Source organism: Chroicocephalus ridibundus, chromosome Z (genome assembly GCF_963924245.1).
Source record: "Chroicocephalus ridibundus chromosome Z, bChrRid1.1, whole genome shotgun sequence".
Lineage (NCBI taxonomy): Eukaryota > Metazoa > Chordata > Aves > Charadriiformes > Laridae > Chroicocephalus > Chroicocephalus ridibundus.
Window position 1 is genome coordinate 50,718,792 of NC_086316.1, and position 15,306 is coordinate 50,734,097.

Consider the following 15,306-nt stretch of genomic DNA (forward strand, 5'->3'; position numbering starts at 1 on the left):
GGGTCGCAAATTGCGAGCCATATTGCCTCAGTAGTAGTTACTGAATTCAAAGTAAGTCCTTTGATAAAAGCCCATCACAAAGATATTTTTATCCATTTTTTTTTAAACACAAGCCTTTCTTTATCAGCTATTGACCAGAACAGTTAAAGCATATGGCACAAGTTCATTAATGAACAGTAGCACACAGCACTCTAATTTAATGAAACCACTTGAGCCATAAAAATCAGATTTAGTTAATTCCCCCTTCCCCTTTTTTTTTTTCTTTTCTGCATCTAGCCTATACCCTGGACTCCAACATAATGTCATGGGTGATCTTGCTGTAAAATATAATTATTTTCTCGTACATTTATAAACAGATTTTATATTTTAAGAGCCTGTGCATTTTGTAACATGGAATGGGGGGGGTTGGGGTCGGGGGGAAGGGAGACAAATGGGAAGAAATTGAAAATTGGAAAGAAATGTCCAAGTACTTTCCTCTGCATAACCCAAAATTTAACCTGATAACAATTAATAGTCCATATATCATTTCTATTTTAGAAATTACTGTCTTGCAGCTGTCTTCTAACAAAAAAATATTCTGTATTCAGTGAAAAATCTTTCTGTGAGAAAGCAGCTAAACAAGCGGCACCCAGATGGCAAACCAGCTACAGTTTAATTAATCCACTAAAAGCCATTCAGTTTTCAGTAAGGGTAATGTAATTTTGAATAATTGTAGGAAAAAAAATCACTAAACGTTCTTAAGTTTTATTACAGCGGCATGAATAGTGCCGCTATAGAGTAGTTAAAGTTGAGTTGCTCTTTCCATTATAAACCCCACATTTTCAGTATCTTGGTCCTTTTTGATTATTAGACTTTGAAAATAGGTAAATGGAATGTCAAACTAAACTAAATTAAAATTAAACTGTTCTTCAAAACTGGATCCAGTTTTTCCTTCCTGTCCTTTTAACACTCTAGAACAGGATGTAGATTAGTTTTCAGAAGTTATGCAGTATCTTCCTAAAGTACAGTGCATTTCTTTCCCTTTTAAAAAAAATAATTTCAGAAGGTGCACAAAACCATTATTGCTTGTTTTATAGACAATACCTACCTGCATCCTGGCACACCTACAACATTGCAGGTGGAGTCCCAAATTGTCATAGTAAAACACACCCAACTGTAACTGACATTGCATTTTAGGGCAATCAAGTGCTAGTAAACGGTGGTCCCAATAGCAACAATGACTTCACAGAATCTGTTAGACAGTTAAAACTCCATGCATCTTTTCTGAGGACAAGGGTATGGCTTGAACCACAGGGTACAAACTCCTTTGTACCTGTCTGTATTATCACAGAATTGTGCAGTTCAAACACAAAGACTTTCTAGAAAAATAATAATACTGCTTGGAAAAAGACCTGTATTTTATCCTTTTCACCTTGTTTAAAAGACACACATACAAGATATTTTAAGTGTAGTTTCATAACATATTGGTATAAAAAAAAATGTTTGGAAACTAACAAATTACTGCTTCTTTGACCGAGAATCAGAGACACACTTATACTAGTTTTTAAAAAAGTGTTTACCTGTAAGACACCATATTAAATTTGCTATAAAAATATATAAATAAGATTAAAATGACATCATTACTATTGAAGATGACATGTGTCTAAAATTTAAAGTTTATATTATACTTATCTAGGTATTACAAATAGTAGAAAATACCAGTACTTTTCTATTACAAACACATTTAAATATGCAGCAAATTTAACTTTACAAGCTACAATCTATACCTGCCTTTAGTATAAAGGCAATAATCTCCACATAACAGTTTGCAGCTTAAGGGAACACAACCATTTGAAAAATGTTATTGATATTTTCCACCATTAAAGACTAATTATTTACTCAGTAAGTTGTGCTGCTAAATTGGTCAATTTCAGTTCCATTTTACTTCCTTCAAGCCCTAAGCCTTGAAGCAAACAGTGGTAGTCTTTTGCCTTCCTCAAACAATGTGCTGCAGTATTACATAGTTCTAAATGTTTACTATGACTTCATGTCATCTTGTCCTATACAAATACCTTTTTACTACAGTATTTGTTAATTTATTAAATTACATTTTGAGATCTTTGTGATCAATTTTAATGCTTTTTTAATGAATTGAATATTTCTAAAAACTGGAAGATATTTGTGGCAAGCCTTGACCCATAGGGGGCGCAAGACTGAGAAACATCTAATGTAAATAAATTAAATGGCTAAGTTTTCTAACTTAAAATAAAGCCTAAATAAATGTAATATAAAAAGTATTTTTTTTAAGAATTAGTTTCAGTAACTGAAATGATCCCAGTCTATAAAATAAAATTTACAGCACCACACTTTGAACAGGTTATCTTCCTCTTGTTATGCTGTGTGATTAAGAACAAACAGAAAATTAAGCCTCAAAAGCAGACTTTAAACATTCATATTGCAATACTAAGTATACTGGACAAAATATAGAACCACTAAAATAAATGAGAGTTACCCTTTCCAACTAATTTTTACCATTAATATTTCAATGAAAATCAGTATTTTAAAGACTGTACTATATGAGCCTAATAAACAGAAATCACTAAAATACTAAGGTTAGAAAATGAGCAAGTCACACTCTGATAATAAGACCTGAAGGATTTTTGCATGGCAACAACGGATGCAGTTTTTTTTGAAACATTATATTTATGTATTTCTCATATAAATCTTTCTAAACTCGGTTTTTTATTTTAGTTACAAATCACCATTTTTTTTCCTAATAATCTTAAGTTACATCTGTGTGCAATATCTACTTTCGTTGTTTTACTAGCATCTTCTATTATGACTCCTTTTAAAAACTTCATAATGGGGAATGAAGATACTATTATAAAAGTGCGATTGAATTCTGTATTAGGTAGAATGCACATACCTGTCAGATGCTGCAGTTACAAATAAAACCATTTAAATGTCTGTTAATTACTGTTCTTTGATCAAGTATCATCTCTTAATACTGTCTTTGATGTCTGCACATGTATGAAAAGTAGGAGTCAAGACAGAAATGACTGCTTCTGTTCAGTAAACATACTTAAATATTTACTATTCACATGGGTAATAGTTATGGTATACTAACAGTATGACTAAATGTATGGTATACATCTCAAAGCTAAAAATGAACACCAATAATGAAACAGAACCAAAGCAGCAATTACATGAGATGAAATTAATCAAATCCCATGGGCTTGTGTTTTGAAAACTATTTAAAATGTTTTTGTTATCTGCTATTTTACTGTGCAGCATGATCATAGATCTAACTAAACAGACTTCCAAATTCAGAGATGCTTAATTTCTCTGATCAGAGAAAAGGTATGTGAGAGCTGCTGAATGCACACATACTAAAATGTAAATAGAAATTTATTGTAAAGCAGATCCAAATTCTTCATCACACACATTACCAGAATAGTCAAAATCAACCAAAAGTTTGCCCTCACCAACAGAAGTGCCATATTGACTAGAATAAGATTCCAACATTATAGAAATCATACTGTCCCCTTAATGAAAGAAAACGGAGGCATTTTTTCTAATATAGCCAATAAAATAAAACTTATTTTTGCCCGATTACGATGTAATTTCAACAGCAAGAAAAGCTTAAATCCAGGAAAAAGTATGTGCTAACATATGCAACACTGATGTATAATCTTCCTGGCTAGGCAAAGTCTGAGGGAGATACATTAGTGCTGTCAACAGACTGTTAGCATGTCCCATAGGACGGACTTCCAGCAAAGTACAGATCTGAACGTGCTCAAGAAATCAGAACTTTACTGCAGAAATACAATTGTCATTTAAACCAACTTCTTTTTTTAGGAAGGATTGTTTTAAAAAATGGTGACAGGAGAGCTAATGGATGCCTCCTTTGCTTTCATGTCCTGTTAATTAAGACTCTATTCCAAATCCATCCTGTTTTACCGATGTTGTAGTCAAGAGACAGCAGAATGAGTTCTGAAGAAGGAGGTTCTCTCAATCACATTTAACTTCAGAAATGCACAAACAACCAGGATTCTGGTTATTTAACAGGTCATAGAAGTAATGATAGGTAATCACTTTTTTCCCCTGCAGAAATCTCAGCTGTGTAACCACACAATAATGATTACCTTTCTAATATTTTTGCAAGATAGTAAAGCTGGTAATGGGAAATTTGGCTGTCATCAAAATGCTACAGCAGAATGGAAGGATGCCAGTTAAGAGAATATATTAAGCATTTTAAGCACACAAGCACACACTGCTTAACGCTTTGGTTCTCCTACAAGCCTAGCAACCCTGGACAATACATACACACATTCCCTTCCCCGAGGCTGCTTCAGTAACACTAGTCATTTGTCCCATCACAGACAGGTTTAAGGCTAATTTACAGAAAAATAAATACTGAAAAATAAAGGTTCATACATGTCATTTAGCTTACTCTATTACATTCATTATCAGAAGTTGTCTGCTTTTGCTTCCTATCATGTCTTCTCCACTAGCATTGGTAAGTATTTGACTGAGCTCGTGACAGATCACATAATGTTCAACTGATATATTTCTGCAAAAGGTCAGACTAAACCTATAATCACGACAAGTATACTCTTCCAAATAACTATTTGGACCCATGTTCACCATTAAGTAATTTAGGACGGCTTCACATTTGGATCCTAATTTACATGGAGCATACTGTTTGATGTACTTCAAGTTCAGGTAGCACTAGAAGGAGTCACAGAATAAATCAACAAAAGAAATAGTAACAATTCACCCACACTGGATGTGATTAATCTAAAACATCCAAAGGAAATCAAGTATAAAGTTGAATCACCAACTGTAGATTGTCAGTAGCTTCTAAAATAGTGTTACTTTTAATGTCAGAAATTTCCTCAAGTTCTTTTAAGAAGTAAAAAAAATTGATCCGAGTGAAATAGTCTGCTTGGATTTGAAATGGATTTCAGCAAAGCTCCACATTAGGAGCTCTTAAAGAAAACCAACTGTTGTATTTTAAGGGGAGTAAAAATCTTACAGTAAAGATTTGCTTTAATTATGAGAAATAAGTAATAGCAATAAATGCTTAGTTTACTCAGAGGGAAAAAGTCACCTGCGGTGTCCCACATGTTCAAAAATTATAGATAGGCAGGAGGGTAGTGCAGTAACAAAGTTTTCTAATACTACTAAGCTATTCAGAATAATAAAGACAAAAGCCAATGACAAATATTTACTTCACATCTCCATGGGATATGGTGCAACTGCTTAATAAACTGTCACAGAATATCCAGGTTAGACAATACAGATGTTGTACATGGAGGAAAGCATTCTAACATCACTTCACAAAGAGAACAAAGGCCTCCTTAACCTCAGGAAATATAATTCAGAGATACAATAAAAGCTTTTATGAAAAAAAAAAAAACATAGTCTGACAAAATAAACTGCCAAAAACTCTTCAGAGCAATACAAGATAATGAAAGCATAATGATGTACTCAGAAATACAGTCTGAACATTGAAAAACCATGATCCAAAGCTGTGTTTAGAACAGAAACAGCTTGAGAGTAATTTTATATTTATAATGTTTAAAAAAATCCTACAAAATCTTCTAAAAGAAAAAACCCAATTATTTCTAAGATTCAGTAAAAGTTCAAGAATGTATCAAGAGGACAACACTCCACAAGAAAGACTTAAAACAATGTGTTTTGTCATTTGTGAAAGAAAATTATCGAATCATTAGATTAAGGGAAACTGTAAAAATCATACAAAATATGGGTTAAGAATCTTGTGATAAACACTTAAGTAATACTCTGGATAAAGTTGGAACATTAACTCTGGAATGACCCCCATGAACACAACCAGGAGATACTGCATTCTGTGATTTTTTTGGTTTTGAGGAATAAAACACTGTGATTTTTTTAATATTCAAACTCCTTTGGACTCATGAACAGAATCCTTGATTACAAATCTACTTTTTAATGAGCATTACAACCTTAACTATTTTCCCTTCTCTGCTTAATCAAGGGAAAGAGTTTCAGTTTTCGTAAAACTGAAACACATAACTACATCTCATTGACAAATCTATGGAAGAAACTAAGCAAGAGAGTCTACAAAACCATTGTGGGTAGATAATTTCAAAGACTTTCAAACTCACTTTAGGTCATAAATTGGACTTTGGAAAATGTCAAGGCCATACGTGTAAGATCTGGCACACTTGAAAAGTTAGAGGCCTGTTAGAGTGATGAACTTATTATAATAATTCCAAATGGCACATTAAAGCTTAGAAATTTTTACACAAATATTTCTCCATACCATAATGCTTTCTCTAGATCTATGATCTAAAGTTTAGTTGAATGGTCAGGAACAATTAAACTAATCAGGACCAATAAATTTCACTTTCACAGAGGAAATTCAGAAACTTCACAATTTCTTCTAGAAATTTGCTTACAGGAACAAAATCACTTTGATTTTATTTTTATTTTTGGTGTCTTTGTTAGAGAATATAAGTTAAGAGTCATCTTGAATACTGATAACTTCAATCACATTTTTTCCCAGGACAGATGTAATTATGAAGTACCTTCTATTAGCAACAGCAGAAATAGTTACATTACTGCAGCAGCATAGTTGCACAGTTTTTCTTGTTAAAAAAAAGAACGAACAACCTGTAATTTCCTTTAAAAAAATCCGGTACAAAAGCTTAGTTTAAAGCAGGAGGAAACAAATTTTATTATTCTAGAAGTGGACTCACTTGTACTTCACATTTTGGGCAAGAATCCTGATTTAAAGCATCATGAGCCTGCTGAAGTTCCTCTTGTAACTGACAAATCTTCTCATCTTTTCCAAGTAACTGATCCTGAAGCAAGGCACAGTTTCGCTGCAGTTGAATTTCACTTGTTTTAACAGTTTCAAAACATGAAGTCAATTCATTATAAAGCTATGAGAGGGGAAAAAAGAAATAACAGCATTAAAAATAACTTCAGTGTAGACAGACATATAAACACAGGACGAGAGAAAGTATAATTTAAGTAACTTATCCACAAAGATCACCCTCTTATTTTTAACTATTCTTTTGTACTTCTTGTCCTCCTGCCTCCTGTCATGCACCATACATTTGAAAATAGTGATTGTAAAATCACTGAAACTTTAAGTTTAAAAGAAGTTTTTCCAGAAAAACAGAACTTATATTAGAATATTATCAGTTTCAGTTGCTTCTTTATAGCATTTATGCCACAAAGAGACACCTGAAAATTGGTATTTATTTTACTTCTTCAATATTTTATATAAAATACAGAAAACACAAAAGAAAAAAACCAATCCCATATTAATATTAGGCAAAAAATTGAAATGTCTGTCCTGGGAATGAAATTAACGTTTTTAATATAGTTTGGATAGCAATACAGTGAATTCACAAATGCCGACTGCATATTGTATGAAGTGTAAAATGATTCTTTAAATAATTATTCTGTGGGAAATTTTTTGACATTAACTATAAAACCCAGAGATGATATTAGAAGTTCTTATCCCTGGCTGTTGCTCAACTGTTCTTGCTGAAATCAGAATATTGTATATATTCTGCAATCGCTTTACAAGAGATTCCATACACATGAAGAATTTCTAGAACTACACCTAAGTAATAACTAGCAGTACATACCATCTAACTGACAAAAAGAACTTATTTTGCATGAATAACTTGCAAAACTTGCAAAACTTAACAATCATCCCATCCCTCTATTTTTACCCTTCTTTTTCAATAGAAACATCTGAAAACTGTTTAAAAGAAAATCAGCTTTTTATTAGAAAAATATAAAAAACAGTTTGAAAAATAAACCTGTAGTTGAACAAACAACAGTACAGATTCTGAAGGAAATACATGATTCCACAGTTTCACTACCTAAGCATACATTCCTCTCTCCATTTCAGTCCTTCATTCCCTTGATTGTCCTTTTTTTCTCAAAATATACAATATTCCCTCTGACTATTTCTTCTACCATAAAATAATCTGTAGAAGGCATGTACTTCCACAGCTGACAGTTTTCTTTGGAAAATCCATTTCTGCCATTCCACCCACAAGAAACTAATTAAGTATTAAAATCAGAATTTCCAAATCTATCAATAATGTTTATAAGTACAAGGAACTGACACAAGTAATTTTACCTGTAAAAACATTATTTTACCCTTCGTTTTATTCTTTGTCAGCTTTAATTAAATCACACGTTTCTTTCTCCCTTTCATCTGCTTACATTCCTTAGAAGCTAAAAGCTCTGAAAAACAATCACAACTTTTAGATTTGGAAATTGTCTACCTAACACAGTGTGAGAAATTTGCAAACAATAATCTCCCTTCCTTTCCTTCTTCCTATCATTTTCTTCTCCCATGGGCTCTCAAAATCCACACAGGACAAAGTAAATTACTTCTTGCTTATTTCCAAAGCAGATCAGAGATCATGTCTCTCAGGCACAATTAATTCAAAGTCCAGATAGACTGATTTCAAATGACTCCGAGTCTTAAAAATTAAACTTCTGCATAGATATTTCTGTGCCTATTGAATCTTTCTTATATATTTAAGAAAGCTTACATCATCTCTAGAAATGCAAGATTAGCCAATTTCTTATGGAAATCAGTAGGTATCTCACAGGAAAATAAACAGTTCATTTATCAAAAACATGCATTTTTAGATAATGTCCTTCCAAACGAATGGAACATCAAGACACAGTAACTTCCAGCTATAACTACATAAGCTCATTAGCTAGATTATACTGGTATGACAATTTACTGGTTTTATGACTAGCAGCACTTAAGTGGTTGTAATTATAGTATCTGAAAGGTAACATCCTAGTAAGATGAATGGAGAACATCAAAAACATGATGGTTTTTTCTAGCTGGCAGCCACATCCCCTAATGTAACTAATGGGTATTTTTGGTAGTCAGCATTTGTCAGGACAAGACAAATAGCATGTCTTTTTACTTGCATAAACTTTTCCAACCTTTCCTGTTTTGAAAACAGCAACAACAAAACACATATATTTCAAGTGTAAGACTAGATAAAAGCCATATGCAAAAAACCACATTCACATCATTCATCTTTTTACACTGAGGTTTATATACTTTTTTTCAACACCGTCAGTGTACTAGTTTATAGGACTCATTCTTTCTCATTTACGGGTATTTAACATCAGGAAATTTCAAAATGAAAATCATCTGTATGAAAAGAAATGGTTCTATCTACTGTCCACAGCTTCCAAATTTCATTCGTGGCCATGCACTGTTTTGTGGATCAAATACATACTTAACGTTTATATTGGATTATTTGTGGCAGTTCTGCTTACTTTTGACCCTGTTTTAGAAGAGGCACCACATTTAGTCACACTGTAGTAAGGACATTCCAGAACATACAGAATTGCACAACACAGTGAAACAGATCTACCATTAATAAAGATGCAGAAAGTCAGGTGTAGAATGACAAGATGTAAAATGGAGATCAGAGGACTAGAGATGGAACACTGAGTAGAAAATTCAAAAGAAAGACAAAATTATTGCAAATTATTTATCTCAGAACTAGCAAGCATCACAGAAAAGAATTGTGAAGTCTTGACTGCACATAAGTGAGTGGTTATACTTTACATGAATGACAATAAACATGAGATTTACCCAGGAAATTGTTTAATCCCCAAGAAGAGATATAAGAAATATTTATGTTTCCAAGGTAAAAAGAAAAAGCCAAATATTTAAAATCATTCCTTATACATTTTATGAAATTTGGTATTGGTAAAAAAAGGCAACAGTCAGCAACGCAGACTGTACTCTGCAAAAGCTCTTCCATTGACTGTATTTTGAGAATGTCTAATGCCTTAGAGCTGTCCTTTCTCTGATAGGCAACATACACTGTTACAGGTGAAGGTACTTAAAAACAAATAAAAAAAGATTAAAAGTATCTGAAATCAGTACACTGTAATAAATTTAGTCTATATGACACAAGAGCATTATTTATCAGTCAGGAAGGCAGAGTAACTTAGCTGAATTACAAGAAAAAAAGTATCCCATATGTCTCAGCTACCCTACCAATTTCCTATATTGATTTAACTGATTTTACCAGAAAACACTTTTGCTAGATCTTTGAAGAGTTACTTAAAACAGAAAAATTCATTAGAACAGTAGGTGTGCTTAATGTCATCAAGTAAGCTAAAAATGCCAGACCAAAGCTAGGACTTCCCGGAGAACCAAAATATGTGACTCTAATGCCTGCTCATATGTGGTAGAAAATATTTAACAGCCTGATAATGGTGGGGTGAAGTAAAATACTGACATATATGAAATATATGTGATGGCAAAATTAAGTTAGGTCAGACCAAGAAAAGCTGAGGAATTTCAACAAAACCTGGTAAAACTAAACAATTAACCCATGCTATCTATTGTATTTTATCTTAGCCAGAATCATAGTGCAACTGGAAAAAAACTGCAGAATGAAACAGTTGACACAAATGACCAACACTAACATTATACAAGTGTGCAGGATTTATTTTAAATGAGGTTTAGACTGCTCCTGTGTACTGAATGCTAATTAACAGCTGGAACACATTTTCCAGTTCCAGAATAGTTTCCAGTTCCAGAATAGTTCCCAGTTCCGTGATGCAAAGGCCATTTAGTTAATGCTGTCATAGAGTTTCCTACGATATCAACTAAAGTACAAAAAGTGGGGACATCCGGGAGATTTCCTTCAAAAGTATACTCCTGAGAGTAACTAACACTAAGGTATATCCATCCATTAAAACTCAACAGTAGCCAACGATATACACTGTGTGTGAAACAAATATTCTCTTGCATTAAACGTTTATCTAAATGCTCACACCCTAAAAAACAGTGTATTACAGAGAGCTGAGTAAATGAACCTGAACATACAATAACATTGAACATATAGTAATGACACTAATGAAAAAAAGTCTAAAGTAAGACACAATAAAACTATAAGGGAAACTATTACAGCACCGTCGCAGAAATCCATGTTACAAGATCATGCTGTTTATGAAAATCTGAAAAGAACAAGGGCAGAAATCAGCTGGAGAAGCTCTAGGATGAAACTGAAGAGGCACTCCAGACAGATTATGTACAGCGCATTCATGGTGTTTAGTTTTAAAATGGAAAAGCAAAGCTGGAGTGATTTTTTTAAGACAAGAGACCATGAAGCTTACCTATGATATAAGACAAAAATGTAAGCCGCAAGGGAGAGGTTAAGAAGAAAAACAAAAGAAAGAACAGAATGGATGCAAGTAACATGAGACAACATGCAAGCAACAGTCACTAGTATAAGCTAAAAGAGAAAATGTGCTTTCCTCAACTTTATGGTACCATATAATTGCAAATACCATGGTTGTTTTGGAAACCATGTAAAATGGATAACTTTAGTAATATACCTTCTAAAAAATAACAGAAGAGAACATAAAAGAAAAGGGCATGTCTGTCTTTCTGATAAGAGTTGTTACTGCAAAAATTCAAACTGATGAGTCTATTTACTGTAATGAATCCAGTATTTACGGTTTTCTGATTGATTCCCCCCCCACAACATAGCCTTCCTTCCAATGTATTCATCCAACTTATCAGTTTTGTGCAACTCCTTGTGTTGATATGGCCACCTAATGGTGGGGCTTGTGGATTGCTTTTTTGGATATATAAAAATTTTGACACATTTCGCTCAGAAAGACCATGTTTATCAGCAACAACTTCTCTGTGAAAAGCAACCAAACCCTATTTAGATTTCTTCTCTCTATATAGCATACCATCAGAGAGCGCTCAGCAGGCTTGTGAAGAACACCAATCCTAGTTAATGCAGATTATCTGATTATACTCAAAATTCAGATACATTTAAATCTTATGATTCTAACTCAGATCAAAACTGGCATTACTCACAAACATATGTAAGTAAGCTTAATCATAAGATTTTTCTTCCTTTCTTGATGTACAACTGCTCTTGCTCTTAACTTGCACTCTTGCACAGTTTACATAATTTCTTTCATCTACAGCTCTCATATTCTAAAAAAACACATTATGCTTGCCAGAAACATTAAGAAAAAGGTTTGCAAACATTAGTAACAGACTTAGAATTATAGACTATTTACTTTCCTTATTCCAAATACTTAAGCATTTTTCAAGTACCAATCTACACCGTTACATACAGGAACTATAGCATACTAAGAATAACAGTACAGGGGTTTTCATGCATGAAAATCATCGCCTGTGAGTGCAGAGTTTAACATCACTCTCAGAGAACCAGAGCCACCCATGATTTCTTCAACTTCAGCCTATGGGCACATCTGATGCCAAAAACCTACTTGCTAGTGTGTGACCAACTGTACTGGTATTTGGTATACAAGAAATAAATAGACTAACTTAATTAACACACTTCCCAACAACAGAAAACAGTATCGGAAATTGAACTAAAGTGTGAGATAATCTTTGTTAAAGATCTGAGTTTCTCACAGCTTTCACAGATGAAGTGGACTACAAAAATGATGATTCACTTATTACTGGGGGATGGGCTTCCGCATATTTGACTGGACAGTTAGTTTCCCTCAGCTCTTAGCATGTGTGAAAGAACTTATGGTTTTTATTCCAATTTGAGGGAGAACCTGCATTGTCACTATCATTTACATATCTATATGGTTTTAGTTTTCATTTTGTGAGTTTGTGTAACATAAAAAGAAATACATGTAGGTGATTTGTAACAATGCTTAAAGGTTGTTGCAGTTGAAAAAAAAAGACTGTCAGTGCTAAAACATAGTAAAAAGCCAGTAACTTGACATTGTGATTACAATTTCTCAGACTTGAAGGAAGGCAAACTACCTCCACAAACTGACACCAGGAGAAGGATTATCAAAGGCAAATGCAGGCACAAAATTAACCATAACATACAAAAATGCATCTGACACTATCCTATTTTTATCTACTTTCTGGTGCACTTGATGCAGACTTCTGGAATGCCTCACAGTTGAAAACTCTTACTGTGTTTTCTAATTATGCCAAAAACGTAACTACTGAGTAATGCTTTTCTTCATCAAAGACAGGTACTGTAGCTCTATCCACAGTATTCTGTATTTGAGAACTGGGTTCCAGGAAACAAATTACAATTTCCTATTTAATGACAAATAAGGGTATTTCCACTTCACTAAAGGGGTCTTCCACCAAGAGATTTTTAATCAGTATGATTAACAAGGAACCTAAAGGCCACATCAGATCAAGGGAAAGTACTGCATTATAAAAACAAAGGCCCTAAATTGTATATTTCAGAAAACTGTGATAAGCTGGCTCAGGAGTTCAGAATCTCAACTTGTCTTATTATCCCTAGTATTGATTGAAGTCTCTCCACCTTGAAATTGTTGGTGAGGACAAATCTATTGAGTCTCATTAAATCCAGCACAGGAATGAAGTCCCCAGAGTGTTTGGGACCACTAAAACAGATGCTATACATTTTAGAAAAATATTCCCTATCCTTGAGAATGAGAACTACAGCTGTAATATGAAATAGATATTAATTTGTTTCCACAAATGCTCTAACATAAAGGAGTTATTGTAGAACACAGCACCCATAAAATTTGTATTTAAAGAAAAAAAAAGGTAGCAGTATGTCAAGTCAACACAACTTGATAAAACAGATTACAGATCTTCACATGTATATGCTGCCCACTACAGCTAGACTTGGAAGAGAATTTGTGGTCCTCAATGGATTTACACATAATCCAGTGCAAGTTCATGACCTTGATCTGGTTTAGCAGAAATGTTTTTTTCTATTCAGTCTACTGTTTCATACTACACATTAACATTAGCACAGGGAGAAGTTCTTCCTAAATGGTAGACTGTTAAGATGAACTTGAAATATGTGAGCCAACCACATTGTCTGAGCTATAGCATATACTGCCTATCTGACCACTGCCAGAGAGGTCATTGATCTTCCTGTAAGGGACAATATATCATAGGACGTACACAGTGATAGGCTCAATGCCATTCAGAGAAGTTGGAAAATATTCCTTTGTGAATGTTTATGGAATAGCTGACACATCCTTATCTAGCTGTTGCAGCCTGCATATTATTAATGCATGGAAGACAAACAGAACACACATTTGTCTGCAATAGTTTTCCTTTCTTATTCAAGGGAAAAATAGGCATTTGCATTATTTTTACAAATGCTGAATTTTCTAAAGGCCTGCTGTGACTTCAGTAGGACTGCATATCTTGTGATTTGGAACTTGTTACTTTGAAGCAACTACAGTTGGCTTATTTTATAGAGTTCCTCTGATCAGAAGTACAAAACAGGATTGTCATGATAAAGGAACTCCTCTTCCCCTCTGAAGTTCTCTCAAGTAAATTTGCCACAAAAATTACTACATCTATTCCATGCTGACTTACGGAACTTAAATTTTATTTTTCCTTTTTTTTAAATATATACCTTTTTTTTTACCTATTTGTATAAAAAACAAAAATAACATATTTTTTCCAGGTGCATCAGATATTTTGATACTTTAAAAAAAGACAGCTTATCAGTTCCACAATATTATTTTTTCAGAATAATGGAGTTGGCTTTTGCTGCTTTAAGAGGCAAACCTTACTTCTCCATGTTGGAAAAATATTGAATTCAACACCTCCAAAACGGTAAATTTTACGGTCATCTGTGAGTTGAAGTACTTCGCAGCTATGAAAAAAAAAGGGCTTATCTTCAAAACCTCAGTATTCTTGTTCTTGTTCTATAGTCAGCTAAACAAAAGTCTTAAGTCCTGTTAGGACAGACCAAGAACTGTGAACCGGCTATTTGAAGCAATCCTGAATTTTGAGCTAAGCCCAGTTCAGAAGCAGCTTGTCCCTATAGCTATATAAGTACACCCACCAATTTTCTATAATATGTAAATAACTTAAAATGGCAAAATTATTTTTCATAGGACAGATCTTTCCCAAATTGAAGTAATACTGCAAAAAACACTATTATGCAAGGTAAAGTCACCTTTATAAAGAGTTTTGTCATGCTTTAAAACAGTCTCACAACAACACAGTTTTATTTTCTTTCATATGTTACAGAACTAGTCTAGAAGAATACGGTATTATAAATATCGATGAAGAGAGTTCATATTATCTTCACTTGTGCCTTTTATTTTTTTTTTTTGAGTGACTCAAAGGATCCATTTAACACCTACAGAAGCATTGACTAGAGAACGAAAAATGAAAGAAATAGCAACTCCTGATACCTACATTCTGTATTTAAAAAAAAATAAATCTATCATTTACTTTGTCTTGCCCCAGATAGGTTGAACTCCCCCTGCCTTGTACATGTTCTGAACAACTTTGATGGA

The 15,306-nt window shown here is 33.4% G+C and overlaps 1 protein-coding gene across 4 annotated transcripts in view; it reads right to left on the bottom strand.

Annotated features, from left to right (window-relative positions):
* CNTLN (centlein) overlaps positions 1-15,306 on the bottom strand; it is a 196,297-nt gene that overhangs the window by 121,450 nt on the left and 59,541 nt on the right. For all 4 annotated transcript variants that reach the window (XM_063320958.1, XM_063320959.1, XM_063320962.1 and 1 more), the window contains one exon: positions 6,726-6,911. In XM_063320958.1, the coding sequence (XP_063177028.1) occupies positions 6,726-6,911 (186 nt within the window). The remainder of the gene's footprint in view (positions 1-6,725; positions 6,912-15,306) is intronic.